Genomic DNA, 19,231 nt, shown 5'->3' on the forward strand with positions numbered 1-19,231 from the left:
GGGTCTCATATTTTGTACAGACCATTTTAGGTTCCTAATATATAAATAAAACCTAATTTATTTTGATCTGCCACAAACGTTTATTCACAAATAATAACTACCAGACAGATGTCCCTAAAAATAGACGTATTTCAGCGCTGAACACTGAAACAAACACTTCAATTAGGGACATCAACAGATGAATACACACGGACTCAACATGAGTAGACACTGCATTCAACCCAGTTGAACATATGCCACATTGGATGAGACAGGTTTGTGAACAAATAAGTAAATGTGGCAGCTGCACTTTTCTGGACTAAAAGCACTATAACATTTACAGTTCTCAGCTGATTTCAGTGAATTGTTTTCATGTGAAAGAGTTGATCATCTGCATGTGCAAAAAACCTGCCTGCAGTTACTGAGAGCCTCTATATTTATGTTACAAGACACTAAATGAGAAGTGTGTATCATGATATAAACTACATCACTTATGTGGTTTTATGTAACTGTTATATTATTAGTAGTAGTACATTTTCATTTAGTCATTTAGCAGACACTTTTATCCAAAGCAACTTACAAGTGAGGTACAAGACAAGCAAACATTTAAGTCAAAGGGAAAACATTGAAGCAAAGTCCTATCAGAAAGAGCAGAAAGGAATTTTTGTTTTTTTAGAGAAAATAGATTTATGTGCATAAGAAGGTGCAGAAGAGTTCTGTTTTCAGTAGTTTTTGGAATATGAGGAGTGAGTTTGCTGATCGTGAAGAGTTTGGTAGCTCGTTCCACCATTGTGGGATCATTGCGTAGTAGTAGTAGTAGTAGTAGTAGTAGTAGTAGTAGTAGTAGTAGTAGTAGTAGTAGTAGTAATTATTATATTACCTTTGATAGTATTTTTTTATGCTGTACAACACTGTTCTTTGTTGGACTACTACTTCTCCTCACTTATATTCCATATTATTCATGCTTTACAATATTTAATATTTACAATATTTATTATTATAAGTTCAAGAAAGGCTGCGTTGATACACACCTGAGTATAGCAGCCCAACTATCCAGATTCTCAGCAACTGTAGACTGTTAGTTTGTTCTACATGTTGATCATAAAGCACTGAAAACAGTTTTTGGTTTGTTTTCCATGAAACTGAGCTCATGCATTTACTATTTATTTTCAGTGCAGTCTTGACCGCTCACATATGGTGTTATTGATGTATTGCAACAACAAGTTGAAGTGGCTAATGCAGCATAAACATACTGTATATTCTCAAAGTGGATACGGAACTGTATACGTACAACAATGCAGACTGGTCCCCATCTAACAAAACAGTGAAGTTGGATTTTAGTCTATTGCTTCTTCAGCAAAGCTGGAGAGACATGAAATACTTTCACTGTTGTAACCATACGACTTGTCACGGAGGTGAAGAAAGAGACTTTGTTTCCCTCAGACTTATTTTACAATAAACTGAAATTGTTCATCACCACTGTGTCTCTCCGTCTCCCAGAGTCGGTCATCCCCAGTTCTGGTACGTTCCACGTGAAGCTTCCGAAGAAACCAGGCGTGGAGCTGGGAATCACCATCAGCTGTAAGTACAGCTCGGATGGTGTTCACTTGGTCTGGTGGTCTAAAACATCACAACTATTCACCTAAATGTGAGGATTTTTAAAAACACACATAAATACAAGGAAGCCAAAAATCAAAACCCATTAGAGGGATTAAAAACATTAGACTCGTTCTTACAAAGAGAAAACGTACCCTTGACCTTAGGAACAAAAGGCCCAGAAAAAGTACGGAAAACAACCGTCATGAATGACGCAAGAATAATTTCCACCGTGAACAAAAATCACTTCAACACTTCACATATCTGAGTGTTTTCATCATTTTACATTCAGCCTGGACTTCTTCATACTGTCATACACATTTGTCAGTTTAATTCAGTTCAATACAATTCCATTCAACAAAGTAATCTCAAGGCACTTTACAGAATAATGTCGAACTATACAGATGTGTAAACCCAACAAATCCCCCTTGAGCAAGTGCTGGGAGAGGAAAAACTCCCTTTAACAGAAGAAACCTCCAGCAGAACCGGGCTCAGGGTGGGCAGCCATCTGCTTTGACCGGTTGGGGTGAGTGGAAAGTGAAGAGAGAAAAGAAAGAGAGCAACAACTAAAGGAGAGATCGTCAAGAGGAGGAAAGGAGCTCAGTGCATCGGGGGGCTGGTCCCCCGGGAGTCTAAGCCTATAGCAGCAGGACTATAACTAAGGAGGAGGAGGAGGCTTGTGCTGGATCAGCCTCCTCCTCCAGTGAGGAAGTTCAATATTACATTTCTTGCTTTGATTTTTCACTTTAACATTTAATCATTATGTCGTGTAGTATGGGAGTAAACACATTAAATTATTTACAGTTTTCTGTTTGAGCATTTCTCTCTGTGTTTGCAGCTCCATCCAACAGGAAACCAGGTGATCCTCTCATCATCTCTGACATCAAGAAAGGCAGCGTTGCCCACAGGTAAATAAGTGCTCTGTCACCAGTAGTGAAAGTACTCACAACATTTATTCAAGTAAAAGTATCAATACCACAGTGCAGCAAATACACAGTATAAATACTTTATCAAATGTAAAGTACTTTTAGTACTTTTAACATTAATGTTAAGGCAGCCGTCCACGGACCACAGGGTCAGTGGTTCGATCCCCGGTCATGGCTATATGTCGACGTGTCTCTGGGCAAAAAATAAAATGTCCCGTAGCCCCTTATTCTAACTTTCATCATCTCAACTTAACCCCTTGTCTAACTTTAACCTGAACCCTAAAGCCAAGTCCCAACTCTCAAACAACCATTTAAAATTGTCCCAATTGGAGAAGTGTCCTAAATGTGTCCACACAGCTGTAGAAAGACACGTAGCCACACACGGTGGTAGGTAGCATCTGTTTACAGCATCAGCATCATAACAGTTTGCTCTGTATTTACACTTATGTACTTCAGGACGGGGACATTGGAGCTCGGGGACAAGCTGCTGGCCATCGACAACATCCGGGTGGAAAACTGCTCAATGGAGGAAGCGGTTCAGATCCTTCAGCAGTGTGAGGAGCTGGTCAAACTAAAGATCCGCAAAGACGAAGACAACTCAGGTATCACTTCTTTAGTTTGTTGATTTGACTTCTGTTACTGTGGAATATTTATGTTGGAGTTCAACTCCAAGCTGAACTCATCATTCTTCATCTGTTGTGAACAAACACTGCGCCCTCTTCTGGTCACCAATGGAACTGAGCCCCAATCAGTGACACCTGGAATCTCAAGGACACATTAAAACTAATGAAGGACTCAGAAATTTCACTTACAAATCCCTAGAAACAATTCAACGATCACTTAGCCACATTGAACAACACTTAAAAACTTCTCAACAGCTCCTAGAATGTTTTCTCCAACTCTTAAATGTGGAGTTTCACCTATGACACTTATATGACCAAATCAAATATCCAGTAACATCCATTATCTTGATTCAGACCTTAGTTAGCAGCTCACTGATCTTGCAATCTGTTACCTGTTAGAGGCCAGGAGTTTTCATTCTCCATTGTCATATACTGTAGGTAGCTGCTACATCATCTATCTGACACCCAGGTAAGACTCTGACCTGCTGCTGAAGGTCTAAGAACATGATCGCACAGGCAGGAGACTAGTGGGGCTGATATCAGCGTCTCTGTCCCATAATGCCATGAGTTCACAGTTGTCCATCTAGTGTTGAAAGCACCTTTATTATATGTTTCAGATGAACAGGAGGTGTCTGGCAGCATCATCTACACAGTGGAGCTGCAGCGTTACGGAGGCCCACTGGGAATCACCATCTCAGGCACCGAGGAGCCCTTCGACCCCATCATCATCTCCTCCCTAAGCAAGGGGGGGCTGGCTGAGAGGTATTCACACTGATTTATCGCCATGAAGCTCACAGGGTTTAACTTTTTGCTGTTAAGGTCACAAATGTATGAATTCAGTTACTTGTTTAATATTGAGGTCTGTTTAAAAGCGGTGTACTGCTGCTTTATGAGACACCTAAGTCCAGTTCCACACCTTCTTTAACTATGACCTCAGAGACAGAGATTTCCCGAGCTGATCCTGACGCTTTTGTTATTATTTTTCTCTGCACTAACCATCGGCTTAATGTGTATTTGTGTCCGCTTGTGTTACAGGACCGGTGCGATCCACGTGGGAGATCGTATTCTGGCGATCAACAGCAGCAGTCTAAAGGGGAAACCTCTGAGTGAAGCCATCAGTCTGCTGCAGCAAGCAGGAGAGACAGTCACGCTGAAGATCAAGAAGCAGGGAGAACGTATGTACTTCGTGCACACAAACACCTTAAGGCAGCATTTACAACCATCGATTGGGAAAAATGTAAAATGAAAACATTTCACTGAGGCCCTACTGTGTTAATTGTGGGAAGGACAAGACAGAGTGTGTAGAGCTGCAGTTTGATTAGATTGAAGCAGCAGTTTACAGCAGGACAGTATGGATTATACTGTGCATGCTGGGTCAGGAGTTAGTAGCAGGTAAAGACCCTCTGATGATCTGTAAGTAAAGCACTAATTGAAGGTCAGGGCATAGAGATAAGTTTTAATTTGGATAAAAAACTTTTACAGAGTCAGACTGAGGGAAGGGGCACGATAGGAAGAGGTTCTGTAGCCTGCTGACTTCTTTTTAACTCTTCCATATGTTTTGGGCATTTTTGCTTTAACTGACAGTAAAGCAGAGAGGCAGACAGGAAATATGGAAGGTAACAATAGAGGGTATGAATCAACCAACGTCTTCATCTGGACTTTGTGGTTATGAGGCATGTTCTGTAACCATTCAGCTACCAAGTTCCAAAGAGCACAGGATGGAGTATTAGGTTTTTTATGGATCAGAAAACTATGAAGAAGCACTTGCTTAATAGGTTCACTAAACACTAACCTAGTAAGAAAACATCACATTTATAGAGGTGATAAAACACAAAATATGTTTTTACTAAATGCTGCATATGTCAAAATAACAAAGAAATTAATTTGCTTGTTCCAAACTGACTGTCCTTCCCCCCACTAGGGGTCACCAAACCTTCACTGGGGTTAATAAAACATGCTTCAGGCCCATTGCTCAGCATTTCTGTAGAAAACAAATTAAAAATAACAGTTTCATAAAGTTGTAAATATTATTTATGATATAAACTTTGGACAGCAACAGCCTGGTCTGGCATTGAAAAGGACAACAAAGACTAAGCATGACCAATCTGAGGAGACATGCAGCAGACTTTAACACAGCCAACCAGTGTCTCTCTTGCTACAGCTAGTTTGGTTTCTTGAAGCTTTATGTGTGTGTGATGAAAATATGGTAAGAATTCTAAAAAATTTAATGGAATATAAACGTTCATCCAAATCATTCATATTACACAAAGACAAAGGGATGTAAAAGTGTCAACCTGTTTTTGTTTTTTTTTCTTTTCTCCCTGAACATAAAATAATGACGACACCAACAAACAACAGCCCTGGTGAAACTGATGATAGCTGGACATTTTTCACTGAAAGAACAAACACAAAACTAAATGATTTGGTTCATCTCTTTAGTATCCAGCCCAAAGTCCTGTGTTATTGGCCCAGGCCTGGGGTTGGGCTCTGGGCTCAGTCAGGAGAACCAGGACGGCGAAGAGGAGCCCGTCGTCATGGTCGCGCCTCGGTCCAGTCAGAGGGCGTTCAGCACTCTGCCTTCTGTTGACAGCGCCGTCGAGTCCTGGGACGGATCCAACATGGACAGTAGCTTCACCACAACGGGTAAGACCCTGACCTCTGACTTTTGACCCTTTCACCTTGAAGTCAGGGTATTTGTTAAAGTCTTTATATGCATTTAAATTTTTTTCTTAAAACAGTTTTAGAAACTTAACATTTGATTTGTTATGGCCTGTTGTAGGCAAAAACATTTTCTATAACTTCTGGATTTTTGGCATCAACTCATTTTTAGAAAAAGCTTAATTTTCTTTTGAACATGTTAATGGGACTCTGGGTCCCCATTCCTCAATTTGCACACCCAGTCTGAAAGTGTTTGTCCACATTGGTTTTGTCTCTTTGCAGACAGCCGTACTTCATGTCTGTGAATATATTTTTTCTGTGGACATTTGGTACCTTTTAACAGTTTGGAGTCTTATCTTATTTTGATTGTTTTGCAGGTCTTGTCAGTCATTTAAGCCTCTTTATGGTTTGTTTTTCCTGTTTTGGGTATTTTTGTTTTACCTTGGTTGTGTCTCTGTGTGGCTCTTTGGTCCTGCTCTAGTCATTTACGTCTTGTTTTTTGTCTGTGAGACTTTCAAACAAGAAATATTAACACATGGGTTCAGGTTATCTTAATTGATTAAGTATATTACTTATAGTTATTGTTATTAAGAGTTTGTACTGTCAAATTCAATAACTAATGGGCTCTATTGTTTGTTTTGCATCACCTATCTACAGACATGACTGTGTAAAAGATGTTGAATGCTGCAAAAATGCTTTAGCAACTATAAACTGCAGTAATAAATTATTTTCTTTTTTTTTCTTTTTTTTTTTGTAGCTCCACCATTTCAGTCATCTCCATACACTTTCCACGAATGGCGCAGCACCAAGACAACCAACAGCCAATCATCATCCTCGACTCGCCAGAGAGCCAATCCGCTGTCAGATCTGGGTTTGAGTTACGATGAGTGGGACCGACCACCGCTCGGAGGGTAAGAGGAAGAGAAAATTAAATGACTAAATAGACTCATATCTATTAAAATGACAAATGAAAGGAATGCAATTATGGCCTGGTTAGAAAAATGGAGAATATGTGAGAGAGACTGCAGTGATAACATAAACTCATAAAAAATCAGCACACAATCCCCCATTGATTTATTATTCATATAAATCTGCACTTACAATTATACACACAATGCTGCAAAAATGATTTACACAAAGAAAAACATTTCCGTCACCAGCAGGTTAATGACATCAGAGAGAGCATGTTTCACCTCTGGGTAGCAAGAACTTAGATGGAGGCTTCAAAGAACTTAAAGATGTAACTTGGCAAAAGAAGCAAAAATGTGGAAAGATGAAGGCCACGATTGCATATCCAATGCTATATTGATATACCATTTGTTTAATCTCTGCATTATATTCATCTCAAGTATAAGCACAATGAGAACCCATGAACAAGTGAGAGTAAAATGTGGTGCCTGTGAATTACTGTTAGCCCCCCCACCAATAGTATTAATTGTAGGCGTCGGATCAATTAAACTCCCCTGTCTTCCTGGAAAGATGGCCTCCTGTTTGCGTTAAAGGCAGACACAGGAAAACCCAAGGCCAGATTTGATCCAAAATAGAGGCCCTGAAGGCACATGGTGGGTTCTCGAGTCCATGTGTCTGCTAATCTCTCATGATACAGCAGCATCATTCATCTGTATCATCAGTGTGATATTTGGACATTTTAAATAGCATTCAGATAATCCTACTGCCTTTAGTACCTGACATTAGCTTCCTTATTCCTTATTGGCAGTTACTAGTGCTGAGCTAACAGCAGTAACAGTAGTGTGTGTCTCTGTCTGCAGAGCCTGTAATCTGCCCAGCGGTCTTATCACTGACAGCAGGTACCACACTGACCTTTGACCTTACACTCTCACATGCTCCTCTGTCACCTGTCTGACCTCCAGCAGAACCCCTCACCTAGTAAATTTTGATCCCTGTCACACTGACACATACACCAGGTGGAAGTGTATGTGGTTTCTGCACGTCCTCTCATACTGTGACCAGCATGGCCTGTCACCAGCCTCGTGTGTGTGTGTGTGTTTGCGAAGCCACCAAGCTGTTCTCTTCTCTGATTGGCTGACCTTTGACCTTTCCTCCAGGTTCACTGTGGGACATGATGGCACAGAACCGGACCAGGAAGAGAACTTCTGGTCTCAGGCTTTAGAGGATCTGGAAACCTGTGGGCAGAGCGGCATCCTCAGAGAGCTGGAAGTTAGTAGTACTGTTGAAATTACTACTATTAGACATGCAACTGTAGTAATAATATTTGTAGTAGCTGTAGTAATACCTTAGGTAGAATTAATAGTGAGAGGGCTGGGTATAATTTGACACTTGTACCAATACAATAAATCTGTTCAATCAATACCATAAAACAGCCATAGAAACTTTAAATGAAATCTGGAACAAATTAGGTCGGGGCGATTGTGGGGCAGTAGGTAGAGCAATCATCCACCAATCCCACAGTTGTTGGTTCGATTACCCGGCTCTTCCGGTCACGTGTTGAAGTGTCCTTGAGCAAGACACTGAACCAATACAATAAATCTGTTCAATCAATACCATAACAACTCCCAGTGAGTGTTGGCCAGCTGCATACCAGCTCCCCCCATCGGTGTGTGAGTGTGTGTGTGTGTGTGTGTGTGTGTGTGTGTGAATGGGTGAATGAGAAGCAGAGTAAAGCGCTTTAAGTACCAGTAGGTAGCACAGTGCTAAATAAGTGCAGACCATTTACCATTTAGGGAACAGCATTAGGAGTCCAATCAGACAATTGATGCAACTGCTGGACACACGTCAGTTTTGGAATTTATTTTATTTATTTATTTTTATTTTTTTATATGGTGGAATGGTTTTAGATTAAATACATTTGTGTTGCTTTGCGATAAATTTTTATTTATTTTTTTTTACATCTGATCATTCACCCTATTTAAAATGGGGCCAAAAAATTTAGAACCTCCTCTTAATATAATGCATTACAGTATGACTCCACCACCCACTATGACCTATGAATAATAAACAGAATTACCACCGTCTGCTGTATTGGATTCATTGAAAATACCAAAAAGAGGATCGAGATTATGGATCCACTATGAACGATGAATAAGATAACACAGACTGTAGAGCCTACAGGTGCACCTAATGAAGCAGCCAGTGAGTGTATTTTTATAATTAAAAAAAAGAAAGGTTAAATCTGCATTGCTGCCCAGCCCTATGATGTAGTAGCAGCTAGGATCTTCATTTGTTCTCATACTAAAAACGTCTTTGCCTTCTTTGGAAATGCCACAGTACATTTAAGTGACTGAGCTGAAAAGAACAATGACTCCTTCTCTTCCAGGAGTCTGGAAAGGAGACGCACCTCCTCACTCTGGTATCCTCCCTCCTCCCCCACTACTAACACTCCTCCTGTCCACTCCTCTCTCTTATCTGGTCTGTGTAATGCTTATCAGTTCAATTTCTATTTACAAATTAAAAAACAGAAATTAGAAAATGGAAATACATTTTTTCAGATTTAAAAAATTTTTCATGCATCAGATTCATGTGAAATTGGAATCTTGGACTTTTAACATTTTTATTTATATAATGTTTGCTAATTTATATAATGTTTCACGTGCTAAAAAACGTGAAAATCGTAGTAATATGTATTTCTATTAATGCTTGAGAACTTGGAGAGTGGGATCAAAGCATCCAGCTCAGTCTGGATCTGATCAAACTTCAGTGAAGCAGCTTGGTTCGCTCCACCTGCTTTCGAGGTTCACATCCTTCCTCTAGATTTCTTGCGGCCACTTCCAGAGGTGATTTTTATGAACATGTTACAGTGAGTTTACCAGTGTTTTTCCTACCTAATGCACTATGGGCCAAGTCCTCTGCTCAAGAGAGTATGTGGGTTCATGTAAACACGGGCACAGTGCTATATCGTAGTCTACGTTTCATACATCATCAGGATGTATAGTATTGCGTTCACTACACAAGATGAAACTGCTTGCTACCACTGGTGACGTCAACAAAGTGGTTGACAGGCTCAGCAGTGTATGTGCTATGTCTCTGTGGTTGCATGAACCTACACTGAACATGGAGCAGCAGGCCAAAGTGCTTTTAGTAGGAAAAATGCTGGTAACCTCTGGAATCGGCCACTAGAAAACCAGAGGAAAGTCATAAACCTTAAAAGCAGCCATTTGACTGAGCGAGCTGAGCTACTCTGCTGACTAGTCAGATGCAGGCTAAGCTGGACCCATAGATCCCACCCTCCCCAGCTTCTCAACCATGAATAAACAATACTCTAATTTTCTCATTTTCTTTATTGTTTTTCCAGCAGACATTATATCTATATAAAATTGAAAGAACACATCCAAAATCCCAATTTTACATTGATTTGAAACAGGAATATTATTATCATTATTTTCCAAATTTCTGTTTTTCATTTGTAAATAGAAAACCGAACGGATTAAGCATTACCCTGACCTCTCCGCTCTGTTACTGGACTTTTTAGCGTCGAACATTCAACATGTTAGCTGTTTTTGAATGTGACTCTAACCGCACCCCAGCAGCAAGCTGCAGACCATGGTTACGTCATTGTGACATTTTGGTGACACCGCCTAGCTTTTGACCAATCACGTGGCAGACATGTTGCACATGGCATGGCAATTTTGAGCAAGGCATGCTGGGAGAGCTTGTGCAAGGCCTGATGGGTAGTTTGTTTTGCCAGCCATGAAGCAGATCTGTCAGTCATGCATGTGTCTGACGAGTCGATTCTGGTTGGCTGAAAAGTGGGTGTCTGTTGAGTGACATGAATAGGGTTGTGCTATAGGTAGGCTCTATTATCAAGATCAGCAGATTCTGATCTTACGAGTCAGCCAAAGTAGATTCCATGAGTAGAAAGAGGTGTAGATCCTATTGATAGAAGCAGTAGTGTAGAGGAATTGTCAGGTAAGTTTCTCAGTTTGATAGATCTACTCAGGTGAAATAACAGTAGAGCGTATCAAAAGATCCTGTGCGTAAATATTTTCCTCAGAAACAATGTAGACCTGTTGAGGAACCAGAGACTGTCAGTAGAACAACAGTTAATCAGAAGAAGCAGCAATTTAACCTGTCAGTAGAGACCTGTCCTGTCCAGGTGTGACCATCCCAGCTGGGGCCAAAGGTTGTACCCCAGGTTGCCCTCAATCTCCATGTTTGCGATGGATCCAGCTGTGCGTTTTTAACGATCTGTGGCCTGATTTGGTGGCTTTGATTGACTCATTCTCTGATTGGCTGTCTCCAGGCAACCATCATGTCAGGGTCTACTCTCAGTCTGAACCATGACCCAGCACCCCAGCGCAGTAGTCTGGGACGCCAGGCAAGCTTCCAGGAACGCAGCAGTTCCAGACCACAGGTAACTTGGGATGACCACTGTCCTCTGACACCACCTGTACGTGTTATGTCACATCCTAGTATTGCTTATTCATATTTTTACAAATTAAGAAAATATTCCTGTCGTCTTCCCAGGTGACGCCTCGGTCCAACACCTTGCCCTCCGACCCTCAACGCCGAGCTTTTGCTATGAGGAAAATGAGGCAGGAGGTCAATGAGATACTAAACCAGAACCCTGTGGAACTCCATAAGGTGACTTTTGGCCAATGAGCATTACATTTTGCAGGACCAGGACATGATTCTGGGTGTGAAGCTAACATTTTGTGTCTGTGTCTGCAGCTGACTCTGGAGAAGGCCTCAGACATAGAGGACTTTGGTTTCAGTGTTTCTGATGGTTTGTTGGACCGTGGTGTCTATGTTAACAATATCCGTGCTGGAGGTCCAGCAGAGCAGGGTGGTCTCCGAGCTTACGACCGAATACTACAGGTACAAAAGGACTGATATGCTGTGATATTAGTGGAATTAGTATAAAAGACAGCCTCTTAAAAGTATGTCTCTTTTAAATGCATAATTGTTTGTCTTTCAGATTAACCACGTGCGGACAAGGGACTTCGACTGCTGCCTCGTTGTCCCTCTGATTGCGGAGTCTCCAAATCGCTTGGAGCTTGTCATCAGTCGAAGCCCCACTTCCTCTTCCCTGGTGACCAATCACACAGATGGCACCACCAACAGCAGCCACTCCCCACAGCCAATTGGCAGTGAACTGGGACCATCGGAGCTTTCTATTGGCACAGGAGAGGATGGTGGTCCAATTAAGTGGAGCCAACCGGGAGATGGTCTAGCGTCAGGGCTTGGGGTGGGTCAGGTGAATAATAGTTCCTTATAGCAGACAGAAACTATCTAACTGAAATAAACTGGTTCTCACGAGACTGAGGGGTCAACAAAGAAAACAGTACAACAACGTTGAATCAAAGTGGTGTAGACCCATCCAGACTGGTTCAGAGCGGATCCCCCATGGTGCTGCACTCACCCTCTGAACGATGTTTGACTAATCACTAAAGTTTGACTCTTGTCTGCTAAAGCAGTCTGAAAGCACACACTGATGGACCGAAGAAGATCCTTAATTTTCATCTGATCCAATTCTGCATACTGGTACTACTGGTTTCACTGGAATCAGAACCATGACTACTGAACCTGCTGGAGACACAGACAGAGCTAGTGGTCTAATGTGTACTGTTTGTATTGCCCAGAGCAATTTCAGTTTGTTTTACTAAAGCCAGAACCATAGCCAGTGATCTTACTGGTCTAAGATCAGCGGTCAGTGGTTCTACAAGCCTAGAACTAGAGTTACTGATGCTAGTGGGACTAGAGCCACAGCCAATGGTCTTGCTTGTCCAATACACATAAGGTTCTGGTCTTAGTGGTTAAAAAAACTATGGCTACTGATTATACTAGGGCCATAAACAGTGGACAAAAATCACAACAGCACACAGACTGACAGGACTCCAGTCCAGAATCCAGAACCTGCTGATGGACAGACAGGTGTCCAAAGAGACTAGGGATGCTTCAATCAGTCTTACTAGAGCTGATGTTTTTGGGATTATTTGAACTAACGTAGATCAATAACTGGTTTCTGTTCTTAATCAAAGTACAAGAAGCTCCTTCACGAGAAAACCATTTTAAACTCCACATTTTGTTTTATGTGCCCTTGATTTTCTGCAAGTTGGAATCACTAGTCCAGAACATTTCAAAAGTTCAAATAGGCAACTTTTCAGCCGGTGTATGTCTGAGTAATTGAGAGCTTGAGCAATTCTAGTCCACCGGGTCTTTCAGTTAACAGTGAAGCCCAGAGTATGTTTGAACCAAACTAAGTCGTACTATTTCCCTACTAAAGGGAAAACTAAAGGAAGCTGTTCAGAGTAGTATTTTCTTCCACAACTGGGTCATGGACAGAAGCGCTGAGGATGGTTCAGATGGTTTGATTCAGGCATAAGATTAAAAAGGGTTTATGTAAGTGTAGGTCTTGAAATGGTCAAGTGTAAAAATAAAATTAAAAACAGTTACACCTGAAGTCAGAGATGGTTGGTGTTAGGAAGGGTTGATGTAGATTAAGAGAAGAGTCTAGAAGGATGGAATTCTGTATCTATCAGCCTGCAGGACACTATTAAACCTCCAATATTGGCAGCTAAAGACTCTGCGTATGGCACTAATAGAAGAACGTCCCAAAGATTTATAAGGAGTTTATCCACACTGAAATTCCAAGAGTTAGAGTTGGGTCTATGTAACGAAACAATTTGAACAATTAAGGAACCTTAAGGTAACTGTGATTAAGATTTTGAATAGGTGAACAAAAAGGAAAGATTATAGTCATAATGACTGTAATCATGACTACCATTCCTCCCTATGGTGGAGTTCATAGTTTATCCTATTATGTGCAGAGCAAACGCCTGGGAACCTTAATACAGTTTGGATGGATTATGTATGTGTGTTGCCACTGTGTGTGAGAGAAGGACAGGGTGCAATTATGCTTTGCCACAGCATCCTTAACATCTTTGTTTATCTACAGTAGATTGTTTAACCTAAATATTGTTATGCATCATAACCAGGCAATCTGCAGTGAAATTATGTACAGAGTTAGTAAAAGTTTCCTCTGTAGAATCTCACTACATTTCTGGTGTTTTTTAAACGATCAGTTTTTGCCTCATAAATGCAATAATGTATGCGGTATTGGCATTACTGCAAATAAGACGACCAACGAGGACAGAGCAGGGCCCGGAAAATGTGGTTTAATGTGACAGAGCGCAATATTGTGAAGCTGTTAGCATGGACTGGACTTTCAGAGTATAGAGGCATCACATCCTGGATGTTTTCAGCATGAAAAAAGATGGAGACTGGACTCTGGGGGGGAGGTCTTTTTAACTATTAGTATTACCTACTTTTATTTGTCTTGTCAGACGCATAATTTGCTTACAAAGAAAATGGAAGTTTTGGGTAAAGTCCATGTGGTCTGATCAAAACGAAGTGGGTTTAAATAAAATTTGTGGAGGGACTATTTATGCCGACATCAGATTGGGTTAAACAAATTGGTACAAATGAAATCATCCTTTCATTATATATCATTTTGGAATGGCATTAGGTCAGCGGGACAGCCATAATGGATATGGCAGCAAAAACACAAAGTAGTTTAAAGTAAATGAATTTGTTTCCAACAATTATCAGCTAAAACTGATTGGAGCATCCCCGATGAAATGAACTGATGGTTTACTCTTAAGATTTTAGTTCTGTGCCATGAACGAGCTGCAGCCTGGAAGAAGAATAATTACGTTAATAATGCTGATGATGACACTGAGCAGTTCAATAAGAATCTTTTTCTACTGTTTACACCTGTTGGACTGGCCACACTGTGTGTATGTATGTGCGCGTGCCTGTGTGTGTTTTAAACTCAAGGCCAGTTAAGACCCTACCACCCCCTGGCTTTGCCCCACCCTCTCTTCTCCCCTTGACCAATTGGCAGCCAGACAGGAATTCTGAGAGATTCAGCTGATTGGCTGGAACCAATCAGAAAACAAAATGCTTCCCTGCCTGTCTGTGATTGGTTCTACTCGAGAAAAAAAACCAATCCAACTAATCAGCTCCCAAGGAGAAGCCAAGCATGCCCCCAACCCAGCCCCCTCCCTCCCCCCCAAGTTACAGTGATCTATTATGCTAACTGATTGATGTGTTTTTCGATTGACTGTTGTCAGTACTCTGTTTGTTTGTTTCCATGGCGACTGAACATGAAAAAATGTAAAATAGATTTAAAAACAGTTCAGCCCCATTGCTGTTCACAAATTCACCAAACCCTAAAAACATTCACCTCATAATCACAAAAATGTTACACAAGAAAAGAGTCTGTTAAAACAGGAAAGCTGGGACATTAGATACGTGTGTGTGTGTGTGTGTGCGTGCGTGTGTGCGTGTTTACCTTTGAGTGATGTCAACAATTTCCTGCTCTCAGTTCATTCTGAACTCACTTCCCTCAGCACCAACAGCCAGTAAAGATCCTCCCTGAGCCAAACAGACACAGCATATTGTGGTCTTTGTGATGGATTGCTGTGATCAGCTATGGCTGGGCAGCAGCTGCCACTGCATCCAAGCATTTCTCAGGGCAGTGACACACCAAGCCTACGTCGAGGAGTAAAGATGAGTGCTACACGACCTGTAACTGCAAATACACAAACTGCAAACAAAGCATTACGTTATTGTCACACCACAGCTGCTTTATAACTACTTAAAAGTTGTACCTGTGGTGTTAATACCGTGGTCTCCTCTCATGCACTCATTCACTAAGCTGATCAGCCAGTCAGAATAGTCTGAAGATGGACTCTCCTCTGCAGCCCAGCTTGGTGTGTCCCAGCCTTTAACTGCAATGTTTTGAATCTAAAGTAAGCTGTAGCATGTGGCTAGTACACACTGAGTACAATGATAGTATTACCCGTGTAACACAAAGGACCATGTGATTAACACAAACGTTTTACAAACCATCTGATAAGTGTATGGGTAGCACATACTAACACAGCTAAAACAAAGCCAACAGGTTAGCATATAGGTGGCTCGCGGCCATCACCGGACTAACAGAGCCATGGGAGGAAACGTTGTAAATGTAGAGCTAGTTAGCCCACTCTTACTCCCAACAGGAGTAATGCAGGATTCACACGTGGTTTAAATAGTTTATAGTTTATAGTTTAACGTCAGGGCAAGAGCTACAGCAGGGCTTACACCTAACTAGCTCAGCTAGGTCTTTGCACACATTTAACAGCCAGCTAACACAGCTAGTCTGTGTCTAGCATACTCCTGACATGGGGCTTACACCCGGGTAACCTGGTTATTGTAGGTTATAGCCACCTTGTTCCCAGTCTGTGGTAGCTAGCGTGGTTACCATACATAGTAGCTAATGCTTTGTTAGCTCGCTGCTAACAGTGGGACACTACCTGGTAAACAAAGATGATTGTTAGAATAAGACTAATTAGTAAAACAGTTAGTATATAATTAGCCAGGACTTAAAAAGGGCTAATATTAGATAAACAGAACTAATATTTGGGCCAACGGCAGCTGGGTGTTGGCACAGGGCTAACAACTAATAAATGGTGAGCACAAATCTCGAACTAGGCTAAGACATGTAGCTCCTGGTTTAAACAGCTGGCTAACCTCACACAAACACTATGCTACTATAGCAACAACTGAGGGAAACCATTCAACCAATGAAAACGGGCCACAGAGCTGAGGGCGTGGCTACTGGAGGGTAAAGCCATACACACTGTGTTTGTTTGCATGTGTTACCTGTGTGTTTGTTAGCGTGTGCAGGAATTGCAGGAATTTGCACTCAAATGATTCACCTTAGCATCCGCACGCACGCACACACACACACACACACTGCACTGCCATTTGAAATAGTGGGTCAGATTAATTTCCATGTAGCTTCACCAACCAACCAAACTGTATATTTCTTTAAAGGAACAGGGATGTTGTAAAGTATTTTTGTACAAATTTAATACTTTGGTAGCATGATGTTCCTAGTGTTTGTTCTGTCGGGCTCCACTGCTCTTCACCCCCCCTCCCTCCCCCTCCTCTTTGTATGGACGACTACTGAGCAACAATAAAGTGAATACCTGCTGAGATGACTGGTCTCCATGTGTTATCTCACACAAAGCACAAACCCCATTTTAATTATGGAATTATGCACTGAAATAGATATTTAAAATAAATACCAATAGCACCTACACACCTGGTTAGAACAGTCTGAAAACACCGCAGCCAACCTCCATTCGTGGTTTTAAGGAGGGGTCAGAAATCTTTCTTTCAGACTAGACTTTAACATAAAAAACGCAAACTAAAGTAAAATGTTTGTAAAATGTTAAATGTGGTAGAATGTTCATTTGTGTCAGTTTTACCGTAAACCGGATGTGACGTTCCAGTTCGTCGCTCTCCTTTCTGGCCCGTTCGATGAATCGGTGGTGGGCAGATCCCGTCGGTTTTCCCGTGTGTTTTTGCTGTTAGCGGCCGCTGCTGTTGCTTCGTCGGGAATCTGCAAATATTAAGCACCACACAACTTTACGTAATATTTAACGACACATCTACTGGAAGCCCGACAGGAAGCATGTCCACTGCCCTGGAAAGCTACATTAACCGTATCCTTCTGCTGCAGTTAGCTGGCTAACATGCTAACTGTCCGTCCGAATGAATGGGGAAATGCTAGTTAATGTAGCATCTATGCTAGTTGTGATATTTGTGACTATTCGACTATTCGCAGCGGTGGAACTTCTATGTTGTAAATACACAAATGTGGCTAAGGGTTATATGTTTGTCGACGCAGCGCGCGTAGTTAGTTTAATGGAGATTATTAACGGTGGTTCAACATCTGTCTGGAAAACGTTTCTTTAACGATGTGTGGTTCAGGCACCGTGGCCATTGTCACCTCCGACGGCAGAATGATTGTGGTGAGTTTCTATTCGATCTTTACTGCATCGATTACTGGAGCTGCCGAAGGTACTCATGTAGAAGTACTCCAATACAAGTTTTAACTGTACTCTAGTTGAAGGGCGTACTAGATGCTCTACAATGTACTTAATTCCAAGAGTACAACTACTGCAGTAGAAAGCGATTTCATCTATCTGACTGCGTTGTGGAGAAAACAAAGTATTTAAACACTATTGAACTTGATCCCGTTGATAACATGAATATACAAGTCTAGTCTAGATCCACATGTTCCACGTGTGGCTCCTAAAGAAAGTTTCAGGTGAAGAGGTGGGTTTTAAGTTGGCCTTTAAAAACCTGATTTCTTACTATTTACAGTGAAAAATGAACATTTATTTCTTCTATTCACTAATCCACCATTTAGTAGCAACAACTGGAGGAAGAAGTATTTATTGTGAACTGCAAACAAACACTTCAAAGGTGCAAAATAAGACAAAGAAACATTTGTAATTTAAAAAAAAACTTAATACTGATAAAGATCAGTGTTACTATGGAGACTTTGTGGGGAACAAAAACAGCAGCAGGTAAAGATGAAGCTGTTGTTCACACTCACAGCTTCTTCCCCCAGAAATATATTATCAGGGATTATCGGCTCCTTAGATTCTGTTTTAACCTGCAAAGTAACTAAAGTGTACATTATTTTCCCTTTTGAATGATAACAGAGAAAGCAATTGCTTTTTTATCATTGTTAATAACTAATTTGAGAGTTATTTAAATAAAACAGGGTAAATTGAGTCTCTCTTGTTCACATTTACTAATCTGATGAAAATCCTTTAACCATTGATGGATTGTTGGTTTGACAAATGTGTGTGGACTTGTTCCAGGTTTGTTATCATTTCAGCTCTGGATTTTATTTGTGTTTGTTTTGGATCTTTATTTTCCCATTTTAATTATTAATCGTGTACGTGTGAAGTGATTTTCATTAGTAGCTCATCCATTAGCTTGGACTGACTCTGGGGTTTTTCAGGGCACTCTGAAGGGCTTCGATCAGACCATCAACCTGATCCTGGATGAGAGTCACGAGCGAGTGTTTAGCTCCAGTCAGGGGGTGGAGCAGGTGGTGCTCGGGCTTTACATTGTCAGAGGAGACAACGTGTGAGTCCCCTTCTTTTTTCACTTATATCTTTTTCAACATTTATTGAAGGTAGTGACAAAAACAACGATCTGGGAAACCGTCATCATTTCTGTCGATTGATTCTTTTGCTGCTTCATCCTGATGCTGCAGCTTGGAGTCTTGTGTAATGTGAGATTTTCTCCACTTGTGCTTTTGACTCTTGAAGAGCGATGGGTGCAGTTTCCACTAGTTTATTATTTAAAAGTGTCGGTGTTGGACAGCAGTCTGGAGGCTCTGTACTGCCACGTTCTCCCGTTTTACTCCTTTGATTTATTTGTGAAAGAAACTTCCCCGCAAATGAAGCAGAGCAGGAGTCTTACATGGCGAGTTTAACATTATCAAATGTGATCGAGTCTCTTGAACCACCTCAGGAAAAGGTGATGTTTGTCAGTCTGAAACCAGCCACTTACATAAAATTGGTGCCGCTAAGAAAGTTTGCTGACACTGAGAACAATCTTACAAACAAACCTCACAGATAAAAGTCTGAGAAAGTAGAAATAGTAGAAAAATTTCTT

At 41.1% G+C, this 19,231-nt stretch overlaps 1 protein-coding gene across 14 annotated transcripts in view; it reads left to right on the forward strand.

Moving 5' to 3' along the window:
* The window catches only part of grip1 (glutamate receptor interacting protein 1), a 60,277-nt gene that overhangs the window by 40,553 nt on the left and 493 nt on the right, over window positions 1-19,231 (forward strand). For 6 of the 14 annotated variants that reach the window (XM_067490698.1, XM_067490701.1, XM_067490692.1 and 3 more), the window contains 15 exons: window positions 1,480-1,560; window positions 2,414-2,483; window positions 2,958-3,103; window positions 3,742-3,886; window positions 4,160-4,299; window positions 5,564-5,767; window positions 6,540-6,693; window positions 7,552-7,590; window positions 7,849-7,960; window positions 9,078-9,110; window positions 11,001-11,111; window positions 11,225-11,341; window positions 11,429-11,575; window positions 11,676-17,256; window positions 17,525-17,565. In XM_067490698.1, the coding sequence (XP_067346799.1) occupies window positions 1,480-1,560; window positions 2,414-2,483; window positions 2,958-3,103; window positions 3,742-3,886; window positions 4,160-4,299; window positions 5,564-5,767; window positions 6,540-6,693; window positions 7,552-7,590; window positions 7,849-7,960; window positions 9,078-9,110; window positions 11,001-11,111; window positions 11,225-11,341; window positions 11,429-11,575; window positions 11,676-11,975 (1,799 nt within the window). In that variant the 3' untranslated portion in view covers window positions 11,976-17,256; window positions 17,525-17,565. Of the gene's footprint in view, window positions 1-1,479; window positions 1,561-2,413; window positions 2,484-2,957; window positions 3,104-3,741; window positions 3,887-4,159; window positions 4,300-5,563; window positions 5,768-6,539; window positions 6,694-7,551; window positions 7,591-7,848; window positions 7,961-9,077; window positions 9,111-11,000; window positions 11,112-11,224; window positions 11,342-11,428; window positions 11,576-11,675; window positions 17,257-17,524; window positions 17,566-18,569; window positions 18,698-19,231 lie in introns of those variants that run through there. The other 8 variants (XM_067490695.1, XM_067490707.1, XM_067490706.1 and 5 more) reach the window with 5 other exon arrangements.

This window comes from Channa argus, chromosome 21 (genome assembly GCF_033026475.1).
Source record: "Channa argus isolate prfri chromosome 21, Channa argus male v1.0, whole genome shotgun sequence".
In the NCBI taxonomy this organism is placed as follows: Eukaryota; Metazoa; Chordata; class Actinopteri; order Anabantiformes; family Channidae; genus Channa; species Channa argus.